At 35.2% G+C, this 21,262-nt stretch overlaps 1 protein-coding gene across 4 annotated transcripts in view; it reads left to right on the top strand.

The window, feature by feature from the left end:
- The window catches only part of LOC122016979 (D-lactate dehydrogenase [cytochrome], mitochondrial-like), a 66,461-nt gene that overhangs the window by 43,906 nt on the left and 1,293 nt on the right, over positions 1-21,262 (top strand). For 2 of the 4 annotated variants that reach the window (XM_042574425.1, XM_042574423.1), the window contains 5 exons: positions 9,168-9,276; positions 9,571-9,680; positions 15,717-15,782; positions 17,041-17,120; positions 17,251-17,381. In XM_042574425.1, the coding sequence (XP_042430359.1) occupies positions 9,168-9,276; positions 9,571-9,680; positions 15,717-15,782; positions 17,041-17,120; positions 17,251-17,381 (496 nt within the window). The remainder of the gene's footprint in view (positions 1-9,167; positions 9,277-9,570; positions 9,681-15,716; positions 15,783-17,040; positions 17,121-17,250; positions 17,382-21,262) is intronic. The other 2 variants (XR_006121240.1, XM_042574424.1) reach the window with 2 other exon arrangements.

Here is a 21,262-nt window from a genome sequence, read left to right as displayed (position 1 = left end):
AAATTTATAAATTAAATTTACAATATTATTTTTTTTCAGAATATTAATTAATAAAATTTATTAAATTTATTTTAATTTTAAATATTTTTTATATATTTTATTAGGATAATTTAATTAGGGTTTATAAAAGCCTCTTCGAAATAGCCCACGTCCTTCTTAGGAATTGTTTAATTTAATTAATTAAATGAAATAAATAAATATTAAAAAAAAGAAAAAAAAATCGCCGATCATCGCGGGCGATCCCGCGAGCGGTGTCCGGCGGCGCCGGAAGGGTCGCCGGAAGAGTCCGGCGTCTTCGGTAGGGTCGCCGGAAGCTTTCGGCTATGCCTTCGGCGCCGCCAAAGGCGTCGCGGGACGCCACCGGAGGCATCCCGCGTCTCCTCCGGTGCCGACGGATCCTCCGCCGTTGCCGAGACGGGGACGCCTCCCGTGCCAGTTTCGGCCGCCCGGCGGAACGGTAAAAACCGTCCGTGCCGGACGGCACGGAACGACATTTCATACACTGCACCGGGCTACCCTTTTTATCTACTCTGATGTTTGAGGAACTTCAATATACTTTCATTATATGTCATATTTCTTTGATGCTATTAGAGAACTAGAGTCTCTCATGGATCTACTGACTCATTTTGTGCACTAGGAGAATCATTAATATGTGGTGTAGAAACAAGAAAAAAAATTAAGTGCATGGAAACTGCCATAAATTGCTACTCTACAATACGCTCAAAAGTATATTAGATGAAAATATTAGTTTACAATTCTTTTGTGGTTGATCTGGGCGTTACTCTGTTAGCTGAAGTATATAACTTAGGAAATGATAATTGAGTTAGTTTGTAGCAAGGACTCAACTGGAGGGGGAACAGTGGAAGAAACTATCACACAAGAATATGTAGAAAAATATATTGGCAAATAGCATATTCATCATCACAATCAGGTGCTACAATAAGATAAAAGAACGTGTCTTTTTTATAAATGAAGATGCGAAATGGATAATGGACAATTGGACACCATTTGAATCCATACGCAATGGTTATGCTCTCTTGAAAATCCAAACTTTAAATGGAGGAATAGAATGCAATACTCTATCCCTAGATAACAAGTATTTGTGTGGGTGTTTTGAAATAGCTGTAACATTTATAATCTATCTTTTTGAATATCTAGATGAATTTTATAGGCTTTACCAAGCCACTCTACGAATCAAATCAGCTCACGTGCTTTTTGAGAAGAATCAAAAAATATTTGATTTGTAATTATCAATTTGACCCAAACTTGTACATGTTTGATAATTTTTCAAGTTGAATTCGAACTCATAATATTTTATTTGATTGTTTACGGGCCAAACTCAAACTGAGCTGTCTTTTCATTCTTTTTTTGTTTTGAATTGTCACACCCCGCACGAGTTAAGCTTATTGTGAAACTACCTTCACTTGCCACACATTAATTGTAGTAATGCCAGAGCAATATATATACAAAGCCAACTAAACTAACTAATGCATACCTCTGAATAAATTCCACCAATACTATGTATAAAACTTAGCCGATAACCTCAAGATCAAAAACTTTAGAAGTGAGCATAAAAATGCAAAGTAGGTATAAGAAAGAAGTGCATAATGTAAATTATCTCATAACAAAATTCAACGAATAACAAATAATCAATGTTATCTTGTTCCACCAATTTAATCTTATTAATACGACTTAATCATTCTTCAAATTTCCTCTTTTAAACTCCTACAAATATTTTCTTTTAAATTTTTTAGAGAATCAAACACACACACACGTGACAATCCATCCAGAAATGCATCATAATCATATATGAATATAGGGTGAACGACCCGCAATTCACTCAATACAAAATATATCGTAAATATATATAAAAGAAGAACGACCCTCAATCCACCCAATAATGATGTATCATATTCATGGAATGAACGACGTGCGATCCACCCAATATGAAATACACTATGCGTATGCACATATGCATACATATATAAGGTGAATGACCCACAATCCACTCGGTGAGAAAAATCTCATATAATAGTCGAAGCCTACACATGCACGAAAAACTCAAGGGTCTTTTTTTTAGCATGGAGTGAATGTCTCATTATAAGTAATAAATTTTGTTTTGTTAATTAAATACAATCCGCCACAACTCCTTGAGAATGCAGAACTAAAGTTTTACACTACAAGTAGTCATGCAACTCTTTCAGAGGGCAGACCGAAGCTCTATACTACAAGTAGTTCATGCAATGTTATACTTATTAAATTATAATTTGTTTATATCTCAATTTTTCAGTGTTGATAAAGTGAGTCATATTCCTTTAAAGCACTTTCCTAAGATTTCCATTTTCTGTCAAGCTTAGCATCTTTCTTTTTTTTAGTAACAGTGGTACATAAATGTAAAGAAGCAAGACGATCATAAAAGGGCAAGCAATTCAAAAGATTGGTAATAAAAAAATGATAATCTCAGTTAGCCTCATTGACAAAAAATTGATAATAAAAGAAAGAGTGTAGAGTGGTTTTTAAAATAAATTAAATCAAACCAAGAGATTTATTATGCAATATTGTCCTTCGAATGATCATAAAAGGGTAAGCAATTTAAAAGATTGGTAATAAAAAAAATTAAAAGATTGGTAATAAAAGAAACAGTGTAGAGTGGTTTTTAAAATAAATTAAATCATCCCAAGAGATTTATTATGCAATATTTTTCTTTGAAAAATTTTCCTTTGAAATAGCATATTCAATTGGCCTCATAATTATGATTTGTCAATTTTAATCATTGTGGCAAAAAAGGCGAATACGCTCGCCCCCAGCGCCCCCGCCAACCCGTCCCAAGGCCAACACGGAGGAGGTAAATCACGGGCGGCTACTAGCCTTTGGAATAGTGACTAGCAGATAAGGGAAGTATTTACCTCGGCTTTGTCGAGATTCGAACCCAGACCTCATTGTGACAACACCTCATGCGCTAGCCACTAGACCCATCCGAGGGGACATTTTGTCAATTTTAATCATGCACAAGGACAATGTCAAATAGAATTAAGCAGGAAAACCCACCTAAATCAATTAAGGGTCAAATCATACTCGCTTCTCTAAAAGCGTTGACGGTGATGATGGCAACATCAACAATGACGGTGATGATGTATGGCATGCGGCGACGTACGGCTTGAGGGAAGTTAAGGTTTCACAAGAAATTGAGAGGAGGCGGAAGATGACAATGGCGTTCGTAGGATTGGGAGAACAAAATTAGGGTTAGGGAATTTAAAAAGAGAGGACGGGAGGAAAAGAAATGGTTTTTTTTGCACTTTTGCAAACAGGTTCAAAATGTTTTGGAATTTATAACAAGGCCCTTTGAATGCTCAAACTAAGGTTTGAATAACTCTAAGACAAATTTAAGCCATTTTAAGCTATAGTTCGATTCTACTTGAATCAAAGTTCGAACAACTCAAACTAAACTCAAGCTCGAATTTCATTTCGAACTGAGCTCAAGCCAAAAGTGTTCATATTTTTGAACTTCAAATCGAATTTGAATATCTCACATATTTTTTGAACTCGAAATTGAATATCAATATTTTTATACTATTGACTCGATTTGGTTCATTTGCATCCCTAATTGAGTGTACACCTAAAGGCGTTAGGGTGCACTTGGACTTGTGAGACGAAGACCAACTGAGAGGAATTCCCTTAACATTTGAGGATTTAGTAGACAAACAATTAGATAATTTTAAAATTTCCAATCTAGAACAAGGTTCAAAATCTCAAGTCATGTCGAAGTTTCGATCTTTGATTAGAACGTCAATATTGTGTCAATGTTTCGATGCATGATGTTGGTAATAGATTGGAGTTGAAGAAGGAAGGAGATGAAATATAGGAAGGAGATGTCTATGCGAAGCATGGTTTTAAATTTTGTACCATCCGAAAGAAATGGTCAAAATATATCATTTCAATCAATTATTGAACTCAATACCACTCACACTAATAATGTCTCCCCTTCCATTGCTTCATCTCCTTCCTTCTTCATCCTCTAATTTTTCACCGATACCATGTATTGGAGCGTCGACACAATAGTGGACAATATCTTTCCAGTCAAAGACCGAAACTACAACACGATTTGAGATTTTGAACCTTAGTGCCAAGTGGTATTGAATTTCAGTAATTTACTGGAACAATATGTTTCAACCGTTTTTCCCGGCATGGTATCAGATTTCAAACCATGGTTTAGATTGAAATCAAATCTACCCCCATTCTGTTATGACTGCAAACACAATTTTCCTCAAGAATGAACCATCAATCACCTTTAGAATTGGAATTACCGTGGTGCTGATGCTAAAACTAATATGAATGTGGTTTTGGCTTTTTTTGGTCTATCTAATAACATTTCAGAACTTTGTGTATCCTTGTTTTTCTTTTTTTTTTCATCACCCCACTAGTGTCCAGCTTGAGCATGCTTCCATCATCATTACTCAAACATGTCTTGCTCGGGCAGACTTTCCCATCTTTTGAAGCATCCTAACTCTTTATACTTTGTAAAGTATGATTTTCTTTTGGTAACAAACATCCAAAACCCCGTAATTTAACAACAAAACTCTAAAGTCATGCTTATCAAATAGGTTCAACTAGAAATCCAGTACAAATCCAGACTAACAATCATAGAATTTAAATACGAATCCAAAAGATTAAGAAGTGCAACCGTCTAAATAAAAGGGTTTTAAAACATCTACTATTCAACTACAACTTTAATACAGAAAAGAAAACTCAACCTCCTAGCGAAGAATGACATTGACTGAATGGAAAGACCATTGGATGTGCGCTGCCAGGTACGAGCTTGCTTATCCATTAAGATCCTCTGTCCCCTCGTTACCAACACCACATATACTTAGTGAGTCTAAATACTCAGCAAGTTCAACATTTATAATAAGAAATAATTACACATGCACATGCTTTTCCATATATATAAATATCATTAGGGAAATACCTTGAACATTTTAAAATAAAAAGAAAATTTAGACCTTCTAACTACATAAGACATGAACCCTCAAACTTTAATGAAATATCATCAAACATTTAATTTCACATTAACCTTATACATCAAATAGGTAAATAAGTTTACTTCATTGAAAGTGGCTTCTTTACCTCAACTTCTATTTGTTTAGCCAAACTTTTATCGTAGTACTAGGTTTGATAGTGTTCACTGGTATCCTCTAAGTCGGATTCTATAACCCCTTTTTCGTATTATTTGGTAAGAATTCCTGTGTCCTCTAAGCAAGACTCTTTACCCATTAAATAGCCACAAACAATTCACATCGCTCCAAAAGTTTTACTTTTCATGCCTCAAAAATCATTTCATGACAATTCAAACTCGGAAAATATTTTAGCATACTTAATGAAATCTCACGGACATCATAATGTGATGCCTGAAACGTTCGAGATGTTGCATGCCTCCCTCATTAAGACCAAAAACACCAAACTCACTTCCATTCACCATACCCGTATAAGTCTGTGAAATTTCTTAATCCAAGACCTTAAACCTCAACTCGAGTCTTGACACCTCAAGATGTTGTCCCAAACCAAATCCAACCCCTCTCAACTCAAACAACAGCCTCTAGACTTGAACAATATCCAATCGATGTCCGGATCCTCCTCCTACCCTCGACTTGCATCCTCCCAACTCAACCATCGACCAACACCCTTCACAACCCAATCCACTACCTAACTCGCCCCTTCTCGACCTCCTCGACTCATGACCAAACCACCAGACCGAAACCCCCTCGCACAGCCCCAAGCCACGTCCACCTCCTCTCGCCTCACCCTCTATCCGATGCAACCTTCATCCCTCTCGACTCCAGTCCTTTCTCTCTATATAACCATGTTAGATTTTGAGGTATGTCCTAAGGCAATCGCCTTACTTTTTTTACTAAATATAGATTCACTATTTGAATGCATATTATATGTTTGATTGTCTTAAACTCGTTTAGTGAATGCCCGCAATATAATTTATAGCATGAGAGAAATTGTGATTGAATCACAACTAGTGATTATCTCTACATGTGCAATTATAAACGTATTGAAATTTCTCTAGTCGTCGAATTGATGCATTTAGACATCATCAATTCTATAAGACTAGCACGGGTTATACTCCTTGGTTCACCAAGCAGTTATTTTCTCACTGGCTGGAGACACTGGGATGTCGAGAGTTAAACGTGGATACTAATTATGGTAACTAGTTCATTGGAGTGACTCGCTGTAAGATTTCATATAGTTATCTATATATATGGATGTGTCTGTGAAGTTCTTATTGCAGCTCGAGTGCAAGCTTCCTTCTGAGATATACAAGTCATCTTGGTCATGGAGACTTATACTTTGACATCTTAAGCAAGCACATCATTGAGGTGTGGACCCGGGATGATTGGGTATAAGTCGAAATGTCCGAAAATTTTTGGATAGCCCATAGAGGATTCACCGCTCCTTACAAGGAGACGAATGCCCTATAGCCACTCGTTAGGATTATTACTCAAAGTCTTTGATCAAAATATCGCATGTTAAAAGTATGAAACTCTTGTACACATGTATGAGTAATTTGAATCCGTAGAACGAGGAAGTATTACTTGGGCTAGGTGTGACGTAATCAATCTAGTGGGGGATAGACACATATACTATGTCTTGAACCAAATGGGTATAAGACGAGTGAAAGGAACAAGACACGACTCACTGTAGCTGCTGAAGGGTTTAGAATTAGTTCTAAGATCAACTATAATTTTTCAACTAATTGGGGATCATCATGTACTACTAGGTGTCACTCATGATCGTTCTATAATTAAGTAGTTAATTATGGACGACCAAGATAAATCGGGAACCTATTGGGTCACACGCATTAACGAGTCTCTAAAAGACATAAAACAAGTTAAGAATAAGATTCTTAGATCAAGAAATAAATGTTTGGTTGGACAATACATAAAACAAATATGGAAATATTTGCCATAATGGAAGCGTGGATGAGCTACATCTCTTATGGTAGAGTTGAACCATATTTGGTTTAATCATGAATTAGTCATGAACGAACTTGGTTTAGTTGTGAACTAAACCAAGAGTTTAATGAGCTAAGTTTTAGTTATAAGGGATAATGGGTTGGATTTAGACTTTCTAATCTAACTCATTAAAGAGGATTATATATAGATGTAATTGGGAGAGAATTAGATACAAGTTTCATTATTTGATTGATTGACTTTTGGAAACCGAATTCTCCTCTTCCTCTCCTTTCTCTCCCGCCGCCAACAAGAGGGTGCTCCCTCTTGTTGCCATGACCACCACAAGGGAGAAAAATTCTCCCTTGTGTGCTTCTCCTCTTCTTACTTTTGATCCCTCTTTTTCGCTCGTGGCTAGTACCTTCCGAAGGAGAGGCTTGTACTCAAGGAGTTATTTTGAGGAGCTCGGCGTGGATACGAATAGAGCGAGGTTCGACAACGTCGCTACGGTTGATGCCCTTCTCGTTACAGGTCATCCGTAAGGTATATCTAGTGTAAATTTACTTTCCGTAAAATTTTAATTATACGATCATATTTTGCAGGTTGTATCCTTGTATGCGTGTGGTGTGTGTGATGTAATAATTAGGAATTATTATTGTTTATTTTCCGTTGCGCATGTTTACGAAATGTGTTCTAGCACGCACCCGCATCAGGCATATCCCAACAAACCATACCCCTCAGCCCCTCAAACCCCCTTCTAACATCCCCATGGTCGCAGCAAATCTCGAAAATTCCAGCAGCAACATTTTCCAATCAAAAAGTCGTTAGAACTTTGTCAAATTGTCACAAAAGTTGAAAAAGAAAACATACTCATTAACCATCAATCATGCATCGACATCAAAACATACAATAATAGGATCATTATAGTGCAGAAACAAATGTTATAAGTCTTGCCTTAGTGTTTTGCGTGCAAAAATATATCTAGTGAGATGAAGGGGAATGTGTTGAGGCGATCCGACAACGTTCTTCCTCAATTTCTGCAAGGATTGCTAAGGGTTGGGGGGCACCAATGTGAGGGCAAACCTAAAATTCTCTCTTAAAGAAATATATTTAAAGGATAGAGAAGGTTGGTTTGCTAGCAAATTGGGCCGGGTCCATTAATCCATTACTTAGCATATTAATTATTCAGGCCCTTTAGTATAAATATATTTATGATAACATTAAAATAAATTAAATAACATAAAACTCGATTTAATCAAATTTACATGAACCGGTTTTAGGCACTACATTTTTAATTCCCAATGTGCCAAATGAATCATTGCTTGACAGATCAAGGCATTCCAAATTAACACAAGTTGTTCATTATTTGTTCACCCACTTGGGACTTGAGTGATCAACCAAGGCATATTCCATTGCCTTGATTGTGACTTGATGCATCCCAGTAAAGCATGTTTGTATTGTTTGACGTCTTTTTGTGAGGAAGAACAAAACATTATCAACTAAGTGTTCTGTCTTGATGTGTTTCTTCAGCATACCTTCAGTCCTCCTGTTAATTCAATGAGCATTCTTGCCTATTTCTAATGGATTGACAGTGGAAGAATCTCTCTTTGGATCTTAAGAAATAACCTTCGACATGGTATTGGTCTCATGATTTTAATTATGGCTCATCCCTCTATTGTTATTCTTTTGTTGTGTCCTCAGTTACCTATCATGGTTGAGCTATGTGAAGCTTAATTTTCATTTGACTTGCACTGCCTGTGATTTAGTTAGTCTTTTTTATACAATATGGAATGTCAAATCATAGATCTAATTTTTTTTTTTACTTGTAGTTTATACTTTTATAATAAGTCATTATCCAATCAAATCTGTAAGAAATACCTATGCTAATTAGCAATCATTAGATATATTTCATAAGTTTTAGCCTTTGCATTTTGATCCTTCAAAAAGGATGCACATAACCGGGAATTATTTGTAGAGGTTAGGAACTAAGTAATGCTTTATTAAACATAAAAAAAAAGATATGCTGATGCGCATCACACATTAATGAGGCACAGACAAGGTTTTTAATGTTAGGACTGGTAATATAAATATATATTTTCGATAAATTTCTGTGATGATGCTTCACCCTCTTCTTGCAAGTTGATGTTAATGGTACATGAATTATATATTTTAGTGGGCAAAAAAGAAGACCAAATTATTGTCCTTTGTAAGTAGGTCTCAAGGGTAGAGCTCTTGGATGAAGTTCAAGTGAAGGCAACTAACTTAGCAAATGGGAAAAGTTTACCTGAACTTCCCACCTTGATGTTTGAATTTATAGGCACAGGTGAGCACAATGTTTGTTGTTTTCTTTTATGCAGATTATCAATTTTTTATGTTGACCACAAGTATTTGTTTATATTGTCACTACAGAAGTATGAACTATGCAAGTAAGAATCCGTGTTCATCTAATTGTTGTACATCCGTTGTCTTGTGCTGTTTTTCTAACTTTTTCATTCAGTGCAACCAGGAACTTGAAAGGCTCTCTATCAAATGCTTCAAAATTTTCATCTCTATCAGTTTCGCAAGATTTTAGGTTCCTTCCTTGCTGATCTTTTTTTTCTCAATTTGCATATATCAGAGGCATATACACGAGAGCAGACACTGAATGTTCAGAAGATTGTCTCAGACCATAATGGCTCTGATTTTGTGTATGTTGAAGATGCCAATGCTAAAACAGAACTCTGGAGGGTTAGTTTCCAAGCACTGCTGTTTTCTACCGAGTACTTCATCTGATGCTTGTTTTACCAAGTTTGACATCTTAAAAATTTTAGCATTCCTAGGCATCAATACAAAATAATGATTTACCTAGAAAAGAGGGATGCTTGTTTTCTTTTTGTCCAGCTTGGAGGAACTTGCACAAATCTCAATTTGTTTGACAAACCACTACATATTAGAATAAAGCAGACTCTGCCACAGAGTATACGGTCATAATATATATATGACTCCTTTAAGGTACTTTAATTATTGACATTAGATCTCATTTTGGCTTTATAAAGGTGACTGAATAAGCTAGATAAATCCCTATATGTTATTTAGATCATGATTTTTATTTGTATATGCGAATTTTACTCTTCTTAATGCTACCCTTAATTTCATCAGACTGGAGCTTGCTAGAGTATATCTGTTATGTGTTCAGCTTGTAATTACGACGCGCTCCACTTATGGATGTATATGACTTGGTAAATATATCTTCCAGCTGAATGGATCACACAAGTTGAGAAAGTTTGCATTTATTCTCAACTTTTCTACCATATTCAATGTGCATGTAGAGTTCTTGATTGAGTATCTCTAGCCTCAATGAGTGTTTAAGCCACAATGTCTCACAGAGTTACCCCCGGATGTCTCAACTTTTCTACCTAATACTCAGCTTTAGGGTTTGAAGGAGCAACTATAATCTGGTTCTTTCTGTTAGATAAAGGAGGTCAAGAATAGACAAGGGGATCACAATAATTTTCAATGATTTCATTCATAAATAAGTTACCTATTTATAGGCTAATTACATTACCCAAACAAACCACTAACACCATAATTATATCCCCACTAACACAACTAATACCAAATACATTGAACATAGACACTTTTTCTTTTAACCACTAACCACCAGTATTACCACTAATTGTCAACTCATCAACCTACTAACTCACTAACTCCATCATTTTACTTTTGAATCATTTATCAGCACTCTCCCTTGATTCAAAATTACAAACACCAAGGCATAATATGAAATAAATAAATTTATCTCTTGGAAGTGACTTTGTCAAAATGTCGTCACTTGTTCATGTGTACTTCAACTCAATTTCTTTATTTGTAACAAAGTCTCGAATGAAGTGTAGGTGAATGTCGATATACTTAGTCCTCCTATGAAAAACTGAATTTTTTGTCATTGCAATTGTTGCCTTATTATCACAAAAAATATTAGTTGCATCTTTTTAGTGGTGAAAATTTGCAAGAATTCTTCTAACCCAAACTACTTGACATGTTATTAAAGTTGTTGCTATATATTTTGCTTCTGTAGAGGATAGTGTTGCAATAGGTTGCTTCTTTGAACTCCATGAAATTGCTCCTAACCCAAGATTAAAAACACTAGCTATGGTGCTCTTTTGATCTTCCACTGAACTTGCCCAATCACTATGAGTGAATCTGCAAAGATCAAATTTTGAAACTTTAGTATACTAAATCTCATAATCCACGATTCTAACAACATAGCGTAAAATCCTTTAGCTACTCTAAGATGATGCTTTATGGGATTTTGCATAAACTTGGAAATTACACCAATAGAGAAAGCAATATCTAGTATAGTATGAATTAAATAAATTAACTCAATATCTAGTATAGTGTTGAGTTATGGAGGAGGGTCAAAGACTCTTTGCTTCATATGTGGCAGGAGATGTCCACTTTCAGATGGACTCTAATGGTGTTTGGGAGATGTTACCCTAAAATAGGGTATTAACGAAGGCTCGACACTTGGCTTTGTATTCGTTAATACACTATATATGGAGAGTTAGAAATAAATATATTTTTGAGGATGAGCAATTGAATGTTGAGAGGATTTTAAGGAGTGTGACTATTCATGTATACAAGTCTTTAGGAGTGTGCTCTTATCTAATGTTATGTCAGACATAAGTATTTGCTATAGAACATTTTCTCTACTCATGATCTGTGATATGATATTTTTTCTTATAAAAAAAGAGTTAAATAAATTAAACCTCCAACCAAGTTTTTAAAATTTTTTGCATTAACTTTCTTTGAACCATCTTCCAATTGCAACTTCTCATTTATATACATGAGTGTAGTAGCTAGATTGCAATTGAGTAAGTTAAAACTTTTAAGATATGTTGCATATTTTCTTTGTGAGATAAATATTCTATCAACTCCTTGCTTCACTTCAAGACTAAGAAAATAATATAATAATCCCATATCTGACATCTCAAGCATCATTATATTAGACTTAAAATCAATCATAAGAGATATATACCATGTCATCAGCATAAAGATATACAATAATATAAACATCTCTACCTTGCTGGTTCACATCAATAGTGGGTTCATTTTGACAAACCATTTTGTCGAAAGTAACTATCAATCTTGCTATACTATACTCGTGGGACTTGTTTTAACCAATAGAATGTCTTTCTTAACTCTTTGCCTTCATCTCTACCTTCATCTCTTTGCAGTCAACTATAAAATCGTTGAACTATATAGACTTCTTGCAAGTCTCCATTCAGAAATTCAGCTTTGACATCAAATTGATAAACAAGTCAATGCAATTGTGCAGTTAATGCTATAATATAATTTTCACAGTTTTAAATCTAGCAACCCGAGAAAAAGTTTCTTTGAAATCAATATCTTACGGTTGTGAATACTCTTTTGCCACAAGTCGAATCTTGTGTTTCTAAATGGTTCCATTAGCATGATATTTTATTTTAAACATCCACTTGAGACATTTTTGCCTTAAGGTAGATCCACCTATCCTATGTTTCATTTTTATGGATTGTCATTAATTCTTCTTTCATTGCATTCCTTCATTCCTCCTTTGTTACTGCTTCTTCAAAGATTGTAGGATCTGTAACAAAAATAGCAAATTGACTTAACTCATAGATTTTTCTCAAAAATCTAACCTTTGCTGGAGGTGTTTCATCAAAAGATTCCTCTACAGAGGATGAACTACTACTTGGATTTGATTATGAGGAAGTTGGTGACCACCCCAAAGGAGATGATTCAATACTTTCAGTTGTTGGAGTTCTATTCTTTATTGGGATATGAACTTGAGTCTCTTCATCTTGTGTATTCCAATTCCATTTCAAATCTTCATCAAAGTTTGCATCTCTCCTTATAATTAATTTTTTAATAACAGGATTATACAACCGATATACTTTGGCTTGATTGCAATATCCAACAAAATTCATTTTTCAGATTTCTTCTTAAATCTATGATGAAATTGAGAATTTATTAAAGCATATGCAATACAACCAAAAATTCTCAACTGGTTTATCGATGGTTTTCTACCTCGTCATGATTCATATTGTGTTTGATTCAAGACAACCCTTGTTGAAGAAATATTCAGTAAATGGGTTGATGTGGCCATTACTTCAGTCCAAAAAAGATTTGGAAGTCCTCTAATATCCAACAAACTTCTAGCCATTTCTACAATCATTCGATTTTTTTGTTCGACTACACCATTTTGCTGTGGTGTATAAGGTGATGTCAACTCCTTGTGGATGCCATGCTCTTCAAAAAATGATTAAATTCTTTAGATAAAAACTTACCTCCTCGATGTGTGCTAAGAGTTTTTATTAAGCCTTTCTGATTTTCCATAAGTGCCTTAAATTTTTTGAATTTCAAAAGTCTCTAATAGAAAATAAACCCAACTTATTCGACTAAAACATCAGTAAAAATATTTACTCCCGCTAAGTGATGTAGTTCCCACATAAATCAGTGTGAATTAGCTCAAGACATTTTGAAGCTCTCCATGATTATCCACTTGGAAAAGATTTACTTGCTTTGTTTTCCATAAACACGTCCTTAGACATAAACCAAGAGAACTTATTTGAGGTAATCCAAAGACCATAACTTTCTAACTTAAAAGTTGCATGCCTTTGATGTTGTGATGCCCATATATCAAATGTCACATCTTAGATTCATTATCTTCACTAGCAATAAGAGCTTGGTTTCCCACATTAGAGATCTTAAGTGGAAACATCTTATTTTCTATCATTTGCATACTAACAATAGACTGCCAGAATCTTTTTTAGTAATAACACAAGCTTTGTTATCAAACAAAATTACATAGCTACCCATCATCAATTGTCCAACACTTAACAAGTCATGAGCCAAATTAGGAACAAAATAATCATTGTAAAATAATTTCACTTTTCCATTGCTAGTCTCCATGGCAATAGTGCCTTTGTCATTGACTTGTATTTGCTTATTATCTCCTAGTCTTATTGGCATCTTTTGTGACTAATGACTTATTGCCGGTCGTGGTTTAAACATCCACTATCCAAAAATCAAATATCATTTTGAACTTCGTTAGAATGTGAATAAACCATAAATAACTTACCTTTCTCATTTTCTTCTTTTACATAATTTACTTGTGAGTCATTTATTCAATTTGTCTTTATATGCCCAAATATTTTGCAACCATTACACATAACTAGAGCAACCCTTTTCTTCTTTTACATAATTTACTTGGCTCGTTTACATCCCTAATTGCTGGTATCCACATAACTAGAGCAGCCTTTTCAATGTTTCTGTATACCTCAATAACTTTTATAGGTCTTTGGTTGGTCAAGACCTAGGTTTAAAATCTCGACCCGTGTTGAGGTTTCGGTCCAGACCGGAATAATACGGTTTCAGTATCATATTGTGCCGTGCCAATACGGTTTCAGTATTTTTTATTTATATATAGTAATTATTAGATAAATAAATTTATTGTGTATAATTTAAAAATAAGTTATATATTGATTTTATATAAGTTCTCCATTATTAAACAACTTAATATTGTTAGAAAAAAATAATTAAATATAGTTTTCTTTAAAAGAATTTGATCTATCAATAACTCAAATTAAAATTGATACATCATAATATGTTACATTACTAATACTAAAAAGGAGTGGCGGGAATCAAATTAAAGGGTTATTGTAATATTTTACTTTGATAACCTTTATAGTTTTCCAACGTCCAGATTAAATAATTATAATTATATAAATTATACAAAATACTATTTTATATATAATAATCATATAAATTAACTATTTATTTATTTATTTATTTAAATAATATATATTTAAAATAGTAAAAAAAAATAGAATATCAATTAAACATTAAAATAGTAAAAAAATACAAAATAATTAAAAATATATAAGAATATAAATTTGATTTATTAGAATGTTTATATATTTTTAGAATTTTTAAATAAAATTTAAAACAGTAAAAATAATTTCAGAATATTATTTAATAAAATTATTAATTTTTTTAAAATTTTGAATATATTTTTTATATTTTATTAGGATAATTTAATTAGGGTTTATGGAAGCCTCGTTAAAATATCACAGTTAAGTGGGAATTGCACAAAAATGCAACGCCCCGTGACACGCCCGCCCACGACCGCAACGCGCCAGTTCCCGCGGCTGCAACCACAATGCACTCGCAACCCGTGGTTGCCTCCGGCTGCGCCAGAGGCATTCGACGACACCTCCAGCAGCACCGGAGGCGTCCGACAACGCTTTCGGCACTGCCAGAAACGTCGCATTACGACGCCTCCAGTGCCTGCGATGCTTCAGGCGACCCGTGACGCTACCCATGCTGTTGCGCGCGTGGGGTTCTTCCTGGTGCACTCGATGATGCGACGAAATCGTCGCTGGCCTGGTGCCGGTTTCGGTGCACGTGCGGAACGGTAAGTTTCGCCCCTTCCACCCGGCACGGAACGTAAGTTTTGAACTGTAGTCAAGACATTCATTTTTTTTCTCTAAATTAAATAATATCAATCCACCTTGCTATTCTATCCCTCCATTTTTTTCATCCTATCAGGTAAACATTCCTTCAGTGGCATTACCTTTTTCCTCTTATGTCAACTAGTATGGAAGAGAAAAATATCTTAATTTGAATCATAAGTAGCATGTAATCATCCAATGATTCACTCCATGATTGGTGTTTGAGTATATTGTGTTGCTTATTTCAGTCCCAAAAGGTTCATAATATAACTGAAATCTTCGTTGCATGCAGATAAGAAAGGAGGCACTTTGGGCTGCATATGCAATGGCACCAGATAATTATGAAGCAATACTTACAGTTTGCCATTTTAAGCATGACTCGTTTTTGCATAGTTCACTTTTTTGTTAGACTGGATTTTGGTCATTCATCAATGGCAGGATAATTCTTGACTATCAACCTGTAGCTGGTGCTTTAGCATAATTGTTGGTTATTGCATCTTTGCTAAAAATATCTAGTTAGCTTTATCTCCCTTTGGTAGATGTTTCTTGAGTAAGGGGCTAAATAAGCTGTCTAGTATATAGCGCATTATAGAAATTTTCCATTTCCATTATCAAGTATTTTCATACTTAAAATTTTTTTGACAGGTCACGAGTAACTTTAAATGCTCAAATCAGTATTTGCAATATTACCATATAACATATGGTCAATTGATTGGTATTGGATATCCCAAATTGTTTCATGTTGTACCTTCATCTACTATGAAATAGTTGATTGTATATCTATTAAGGGTGTTAGAGTTGTTCTGCTATTAGTGTAGTGGATTTATTCCCACTTTGGTTTATGGTTTTATATGAGGTATTATATATATGCGTGTTATGTGCCTCTTGAATTTCACAAGCAATACTACATTCTCCTTTCCCCGAATTCTACAAAATCAAGCTTGTTATTTCACTAGACAGCATGCAATTTCACTCCTGAATTTGTAAGTTCTACCATCTAACATGCTTTGAGGTGAAGTTTTTCTCTTCATTAGTCACTCAATGGTGGAATTTTTCTACTGCTCGTCAAATTTCTAGCATCCACATTCTATCTGTCACTAAAAATGCTTGGCTAGAGATCTTTATGATTAGTTGGGGATGCTGGAGGGCCTATTCATGTGCTTCATCAGTTACTGGTTTTGATTTTCACACTTTAATTTGGATTTATTTCAAAGCATAGTGTTTAGTTCCCTTGTGATATACTTTCAAGTTTCTGTGGATGATTACTTCACATCATTATGGAAATATACCTCATCTAGGTTGTCTCTGAAAATTAGTTTTTCAAAAATGGCTAGAACTTAGCTGTTTAGGACTTCTGAACCAAGGCTTAATATATGTGTGGCTAAAAGTTTGATACCGAGTTTCTGGTTTAGTGATCCTCCCACTTTTCTTATCCTTTAACGTGTGGTTCATTAAGAAAGATATGTATTCCTTTTGCTTTGAAGTTTGAACATATTTTTCTATATTTAATGATTTTACTTAAATTTAGCAATGAGTTGATAGTTACAACGCCATCTTTTACTTTTGTTTGAGGCATGTGGCTTTTTGGTACGCTCAAAACATATTTTCTTTTTCAGGATGTATGTGTTCCTCTGTCAATGCTGGCAGAATGCATATCGAAATCTAAGCAGGAGCTTGATGCATCACCATTGATGTGGTAAGTTCTGTTGAGAATATCAAGCACTTCACAGAATTATGATGTCGAATGGAGTTTCTGTTTTTTTTTTCTAGTAGATAGAATTTTTCTTAAGTGATTTGGGTGCCTAATGTGCTTTGTTTTGCCTCAGTTTTGTCATAGCTCATGCTGGTGATGGTAACTTCCATGCAGTTGTTATGTTTGATCCAGATCAGAAAGAACAATGCCAAGAAGCAGAAAGACTGAACAATTTTATGATTCACACAGCCTTATCCATGGAAGGTTCTTATTTAATTTGAGTTATACTCCTCCCATTTGTTTGCACACAACCATAACAAGATCTAAGATTTTGTTAAAATTTTCTATCTAGAAAGAAGGCTTATTTCTGACCGATAGTCATGAACTTATGGCAGTCATCAGCTGCTATTTGATCTTTTTTTGGCTTTTCTATTTCTCTGGTCTAAGATGATTCTTAAAAATACTTCTACAAAAACAATAAACTAGAAACTAAAGATTTTTACTTATTTTCTAGTTATAATTTTGTCCCTTTCAATTGCTCATGTAGTATAATTTATGGCTTATTTATTAGTATATATTATTCAATGCTATTTGGTGGAAATGGTAGATTGATGCAATGAAGGCTTCTATTTGATACATTATGGAAGCAATAGTCTCTAGTAATCTTTAAAATATCAAGTCATGTCGTGTGAATGTTTTGGTCTTTAATTGGAATAATAGTGTTCCTGTATCATACCAACATTTTGATGTATGGTACTGGTGGAGAATGTACGTGTAAGGAGGAAGGACATGAAGTAGTAAAAGAAGATAAAACAGTTATCTATTTAAATGCAAACTTTGTTTTCCATTTGGAATGATATGATTTTGATTGTATCTCATATGGAGAAAAACTAAAAATAATAATAATAAAATTATCTCAATTCATCTTGACCTATGCTTTAGTATGTCAAGGAGTGTTTGAGTATTGGTATAAAACAATTCTCATCGACATGATTGATACAAGGACATAGTAGACATTATCTGTGCCTAGTAATATTGAGTTTCAGTAATTTATTAAAATCATATGTTTTTGCTATTTCGCTTAACACAGTATGCGGTTTCAAATTATGGTCTCTAGATTGTTGTATAAAGAATGTTTGATAGTGTGCTGAACCTAGATTGCTTCTCATCCAATAATCCACATGGATGGTATTAGAGTGATGGATATAAGGTGGTGTGTTAAAGCTAAGGTGCTCTAAACTCATTAATCTAATAGAGACAAATGTGGTGACCTATTATGATACATATTAAATTGTGTTACCCTTTAAAGGACTAGTCATTTTGGTATGGAATGGCTATCATCCTAATATCTCATGGCTACCAAACCATTAAGTTATAATGGATGAGAAGGTGTGTTGTAACTAGCATGCTCTATGCCCATTAGTCTCGTGGAAAAAAAAGAAGACAGTCCACTGCACAAAGCTCCCTCCAATGTGGGATCCCGAGGAAGGGTCTATTATATGCAACTTTACTTTGAATTGCAAGAGGTTATTTCCACGACTCGAACATGTGACCACCAATTCACATGGCAGTTGATTTTTTATTTTAGTCATTGATAGGCAATGAGCCCTAGATTTATATAAATTTGTATTTGATTTAATATAGAAATGAGTATTTGAACATATACAATATTGGTAACTAACTAATGAGAAAATATTATAATATGGTTGATTTGGGGTGTTAAAAGTGGATCCTAGGCTGGCGTGGAAGGTGAAGTTAAGGTGAAGTGGAGGTCCAAGTCAAGGAAAGGTGGCGGTCAAAGGGTCACCACTAGACAAAGCTTAGCCATCCATCCAGTACTGGCCCCTGATTGAAGGACAGTCGGCCTAATGACCAGTCTTGCCTGAAGAACGAACGAGCATCCTAGTCCCGGGTGTAGTCGGGTAAGTCTCCATAATCCTATCTGAATAGCTCGAGATGTCACTTTAGTAAAGAGGAATCAATCCCTAGTTGAGCCCGAAAGGTTAGTTGGGTCCCTTGGGACTTAGCTTTCCCTTCTCCAGAAGACGGGGCCCAGTATACGGCAAGACGACCATAATGATCGTTCGTGCTCAAGGGGCCCGCTTCTATGGCTTTATCCAGAGTCACAACATATACTCGATCGACCCTAAGAACAGGGCGGGATTTCACTCAGATCTCCAGAATCCTAGCATATACTCGAGCGACCATACAGAATGGGCAGTATTTCACTCAGATCCCCATAATCCCAGCATATGCTTGAGCGACCATAATGACAAGGCAGTATTTCACTCAAAGCTCCAGACTCCTAGCATATATTTGAGCGACTCTAAGAACCGAACAATATCTCACTCAGATCTCCGACATGACCACGCATGTATATCAGAGCAGTACATAATGCAGGCCAAACTTATAAAACTCAAGGTTCCATTTGTTATTCGCTCGGGCGAGTCAACGCTTGGCCTAGGTATACTCAGGAAACAATATTGTCAGAGAATAACAATCGTCTGTCAGAGAATATTCTTCTAAGATGATGCAGGTCCAGGAACCTTCCTCGGAGGTGATTTTGTTTCCTCTCAGTCGATACACTATGACAGCATATTCCTTCAACCGCCTCCTTAATAGCGTCAGTTACAAAAAGGGTGCATACGGATAGCGGAAGATTCCTCAGACTAGCTATACGCCTCCCAGGATATGTATACTTCGTTGTTCAACAACTTTGACACTTGACAATCTCTGTCATCTAATGATTGTGGAGGTTATAGAGGTGATATATAAACAGGGTCCTCTCCGATGGTAAGGTACACACACTTGAGATATTGTATTGCGTGCATCCTGTTATTCATTCTACTGTGCTACTTCCCGTTCGGGCGAGATCTTACTTGAGCGTTGGAGGCCAAGGACCCCTTCCCTGGTTTTTAGGCATTGACGTGTTTTTGTCTCATTTAATTGTGTAGGGATCCTAGCGCATTAGTCAAGTATTCTCGATCCCATCCAAAGGTCCTCATCCGATCAACACCGTAGCCACCTACCTAGCGCGTCATCTCCAGCTTTCAGACAGGACCAATGGTAATGAAATATCTTATAATATCATAAAAAAATCAGAGAATATCATCTAGTATATGACAATTGTGAACACCTTTCTCAAATTAAAGATGTTGGAAGGATCTTTAATTTGCATCAGACACTTCCAAAATTTCAATTTTAAAGCATGAATGAGATTTTTTGGATTATCTAATCCAGATAGAATGACACTTAGCCAAGGATGACATCATGCCTAAGACATGCCCATCTGGAATGATAACATGTCTGAGATATGTCTAGAGATTATATATTACTCTTGATATCAGATTAGAAATTGGTCAATGAATGATCATCGCTTCTTATGAGACGTCAAGGTAACTTCTAGAGGAATCTCCAAAAGTTGCTTGTAGTCTATTTGGAGGTGAGGATGAGGTAAGGAGGTGCATAGTGGTTGGAGCAACAACAATAGGCAACATCTCGACCAAAGGAGGTTGTTATTGAAAAGTAACTGAGGTAGTTGGTATTGGTGAGTTATGGCCAGTGGACTGCTAAATGAAAGAAGCACTATTGATCAACAAATCAATGAGATTGAGGAAATGGGAGAGGAGAGCAACGTGGAAAAGCAAGGAGAGACTGTGATCATCCTATAACATAAGGAAAGATGACTTGCTTGTACATGTTTCAAACCTAGAAGTGTTGGTGGTATGAGGTGATTATGGTGAAAATAGAGGGAGATATATGACGGTTGTAGATCAAGGACGATGAGAAGTTCTTATACCTTAAAAGTAACACAAGTAATGTGGAAAGATGATCTCCCTATAACATATTCATTGCTGGGCAATGAGCCACATATATACAAGTTTTTACCTGATTTGATATGGAAATGAGTCTTTGGAAATATATAATACTGGTAGTGAAATAATGCGAGATTCTCGTAATTTGGTCATGAAACATCTTGTTATATCGGAGAATATCATTAACACAATGATGTAACAACAGTTTCCCCTTTCCAAATGACTTGTTATTTTGGGATTGAATAAGCTTCATTCTAATTTGTTATCACCAATGCTAAATTTAACATTTCTGTTTAGCAATTTTTAAAGTTCTTCCTGTTGAATAGTATG

This window comes from Zingiber officinale, chromosome 8B (assembly GCF_018446385.1).
Source record: "Zingiber officinale cultivar Zhangliang chromosome 8B, Zo_v1.1, whole genome shotgun sequence".
In the NCBI taxonomy this organism is placed as follows: domain Eukaryota; kingdom Viridiplantae; phylum Streptophyta; class Magnoliopsida; order Zingiberales; family Zingiberaceae; genus Zingiber; species Zingiber officinale.
The sequence above is the reverse complement of the archived record's forward strand: the minus strand, read 5'-3'. Positions and strand labels throughout refer to the sequence as shown.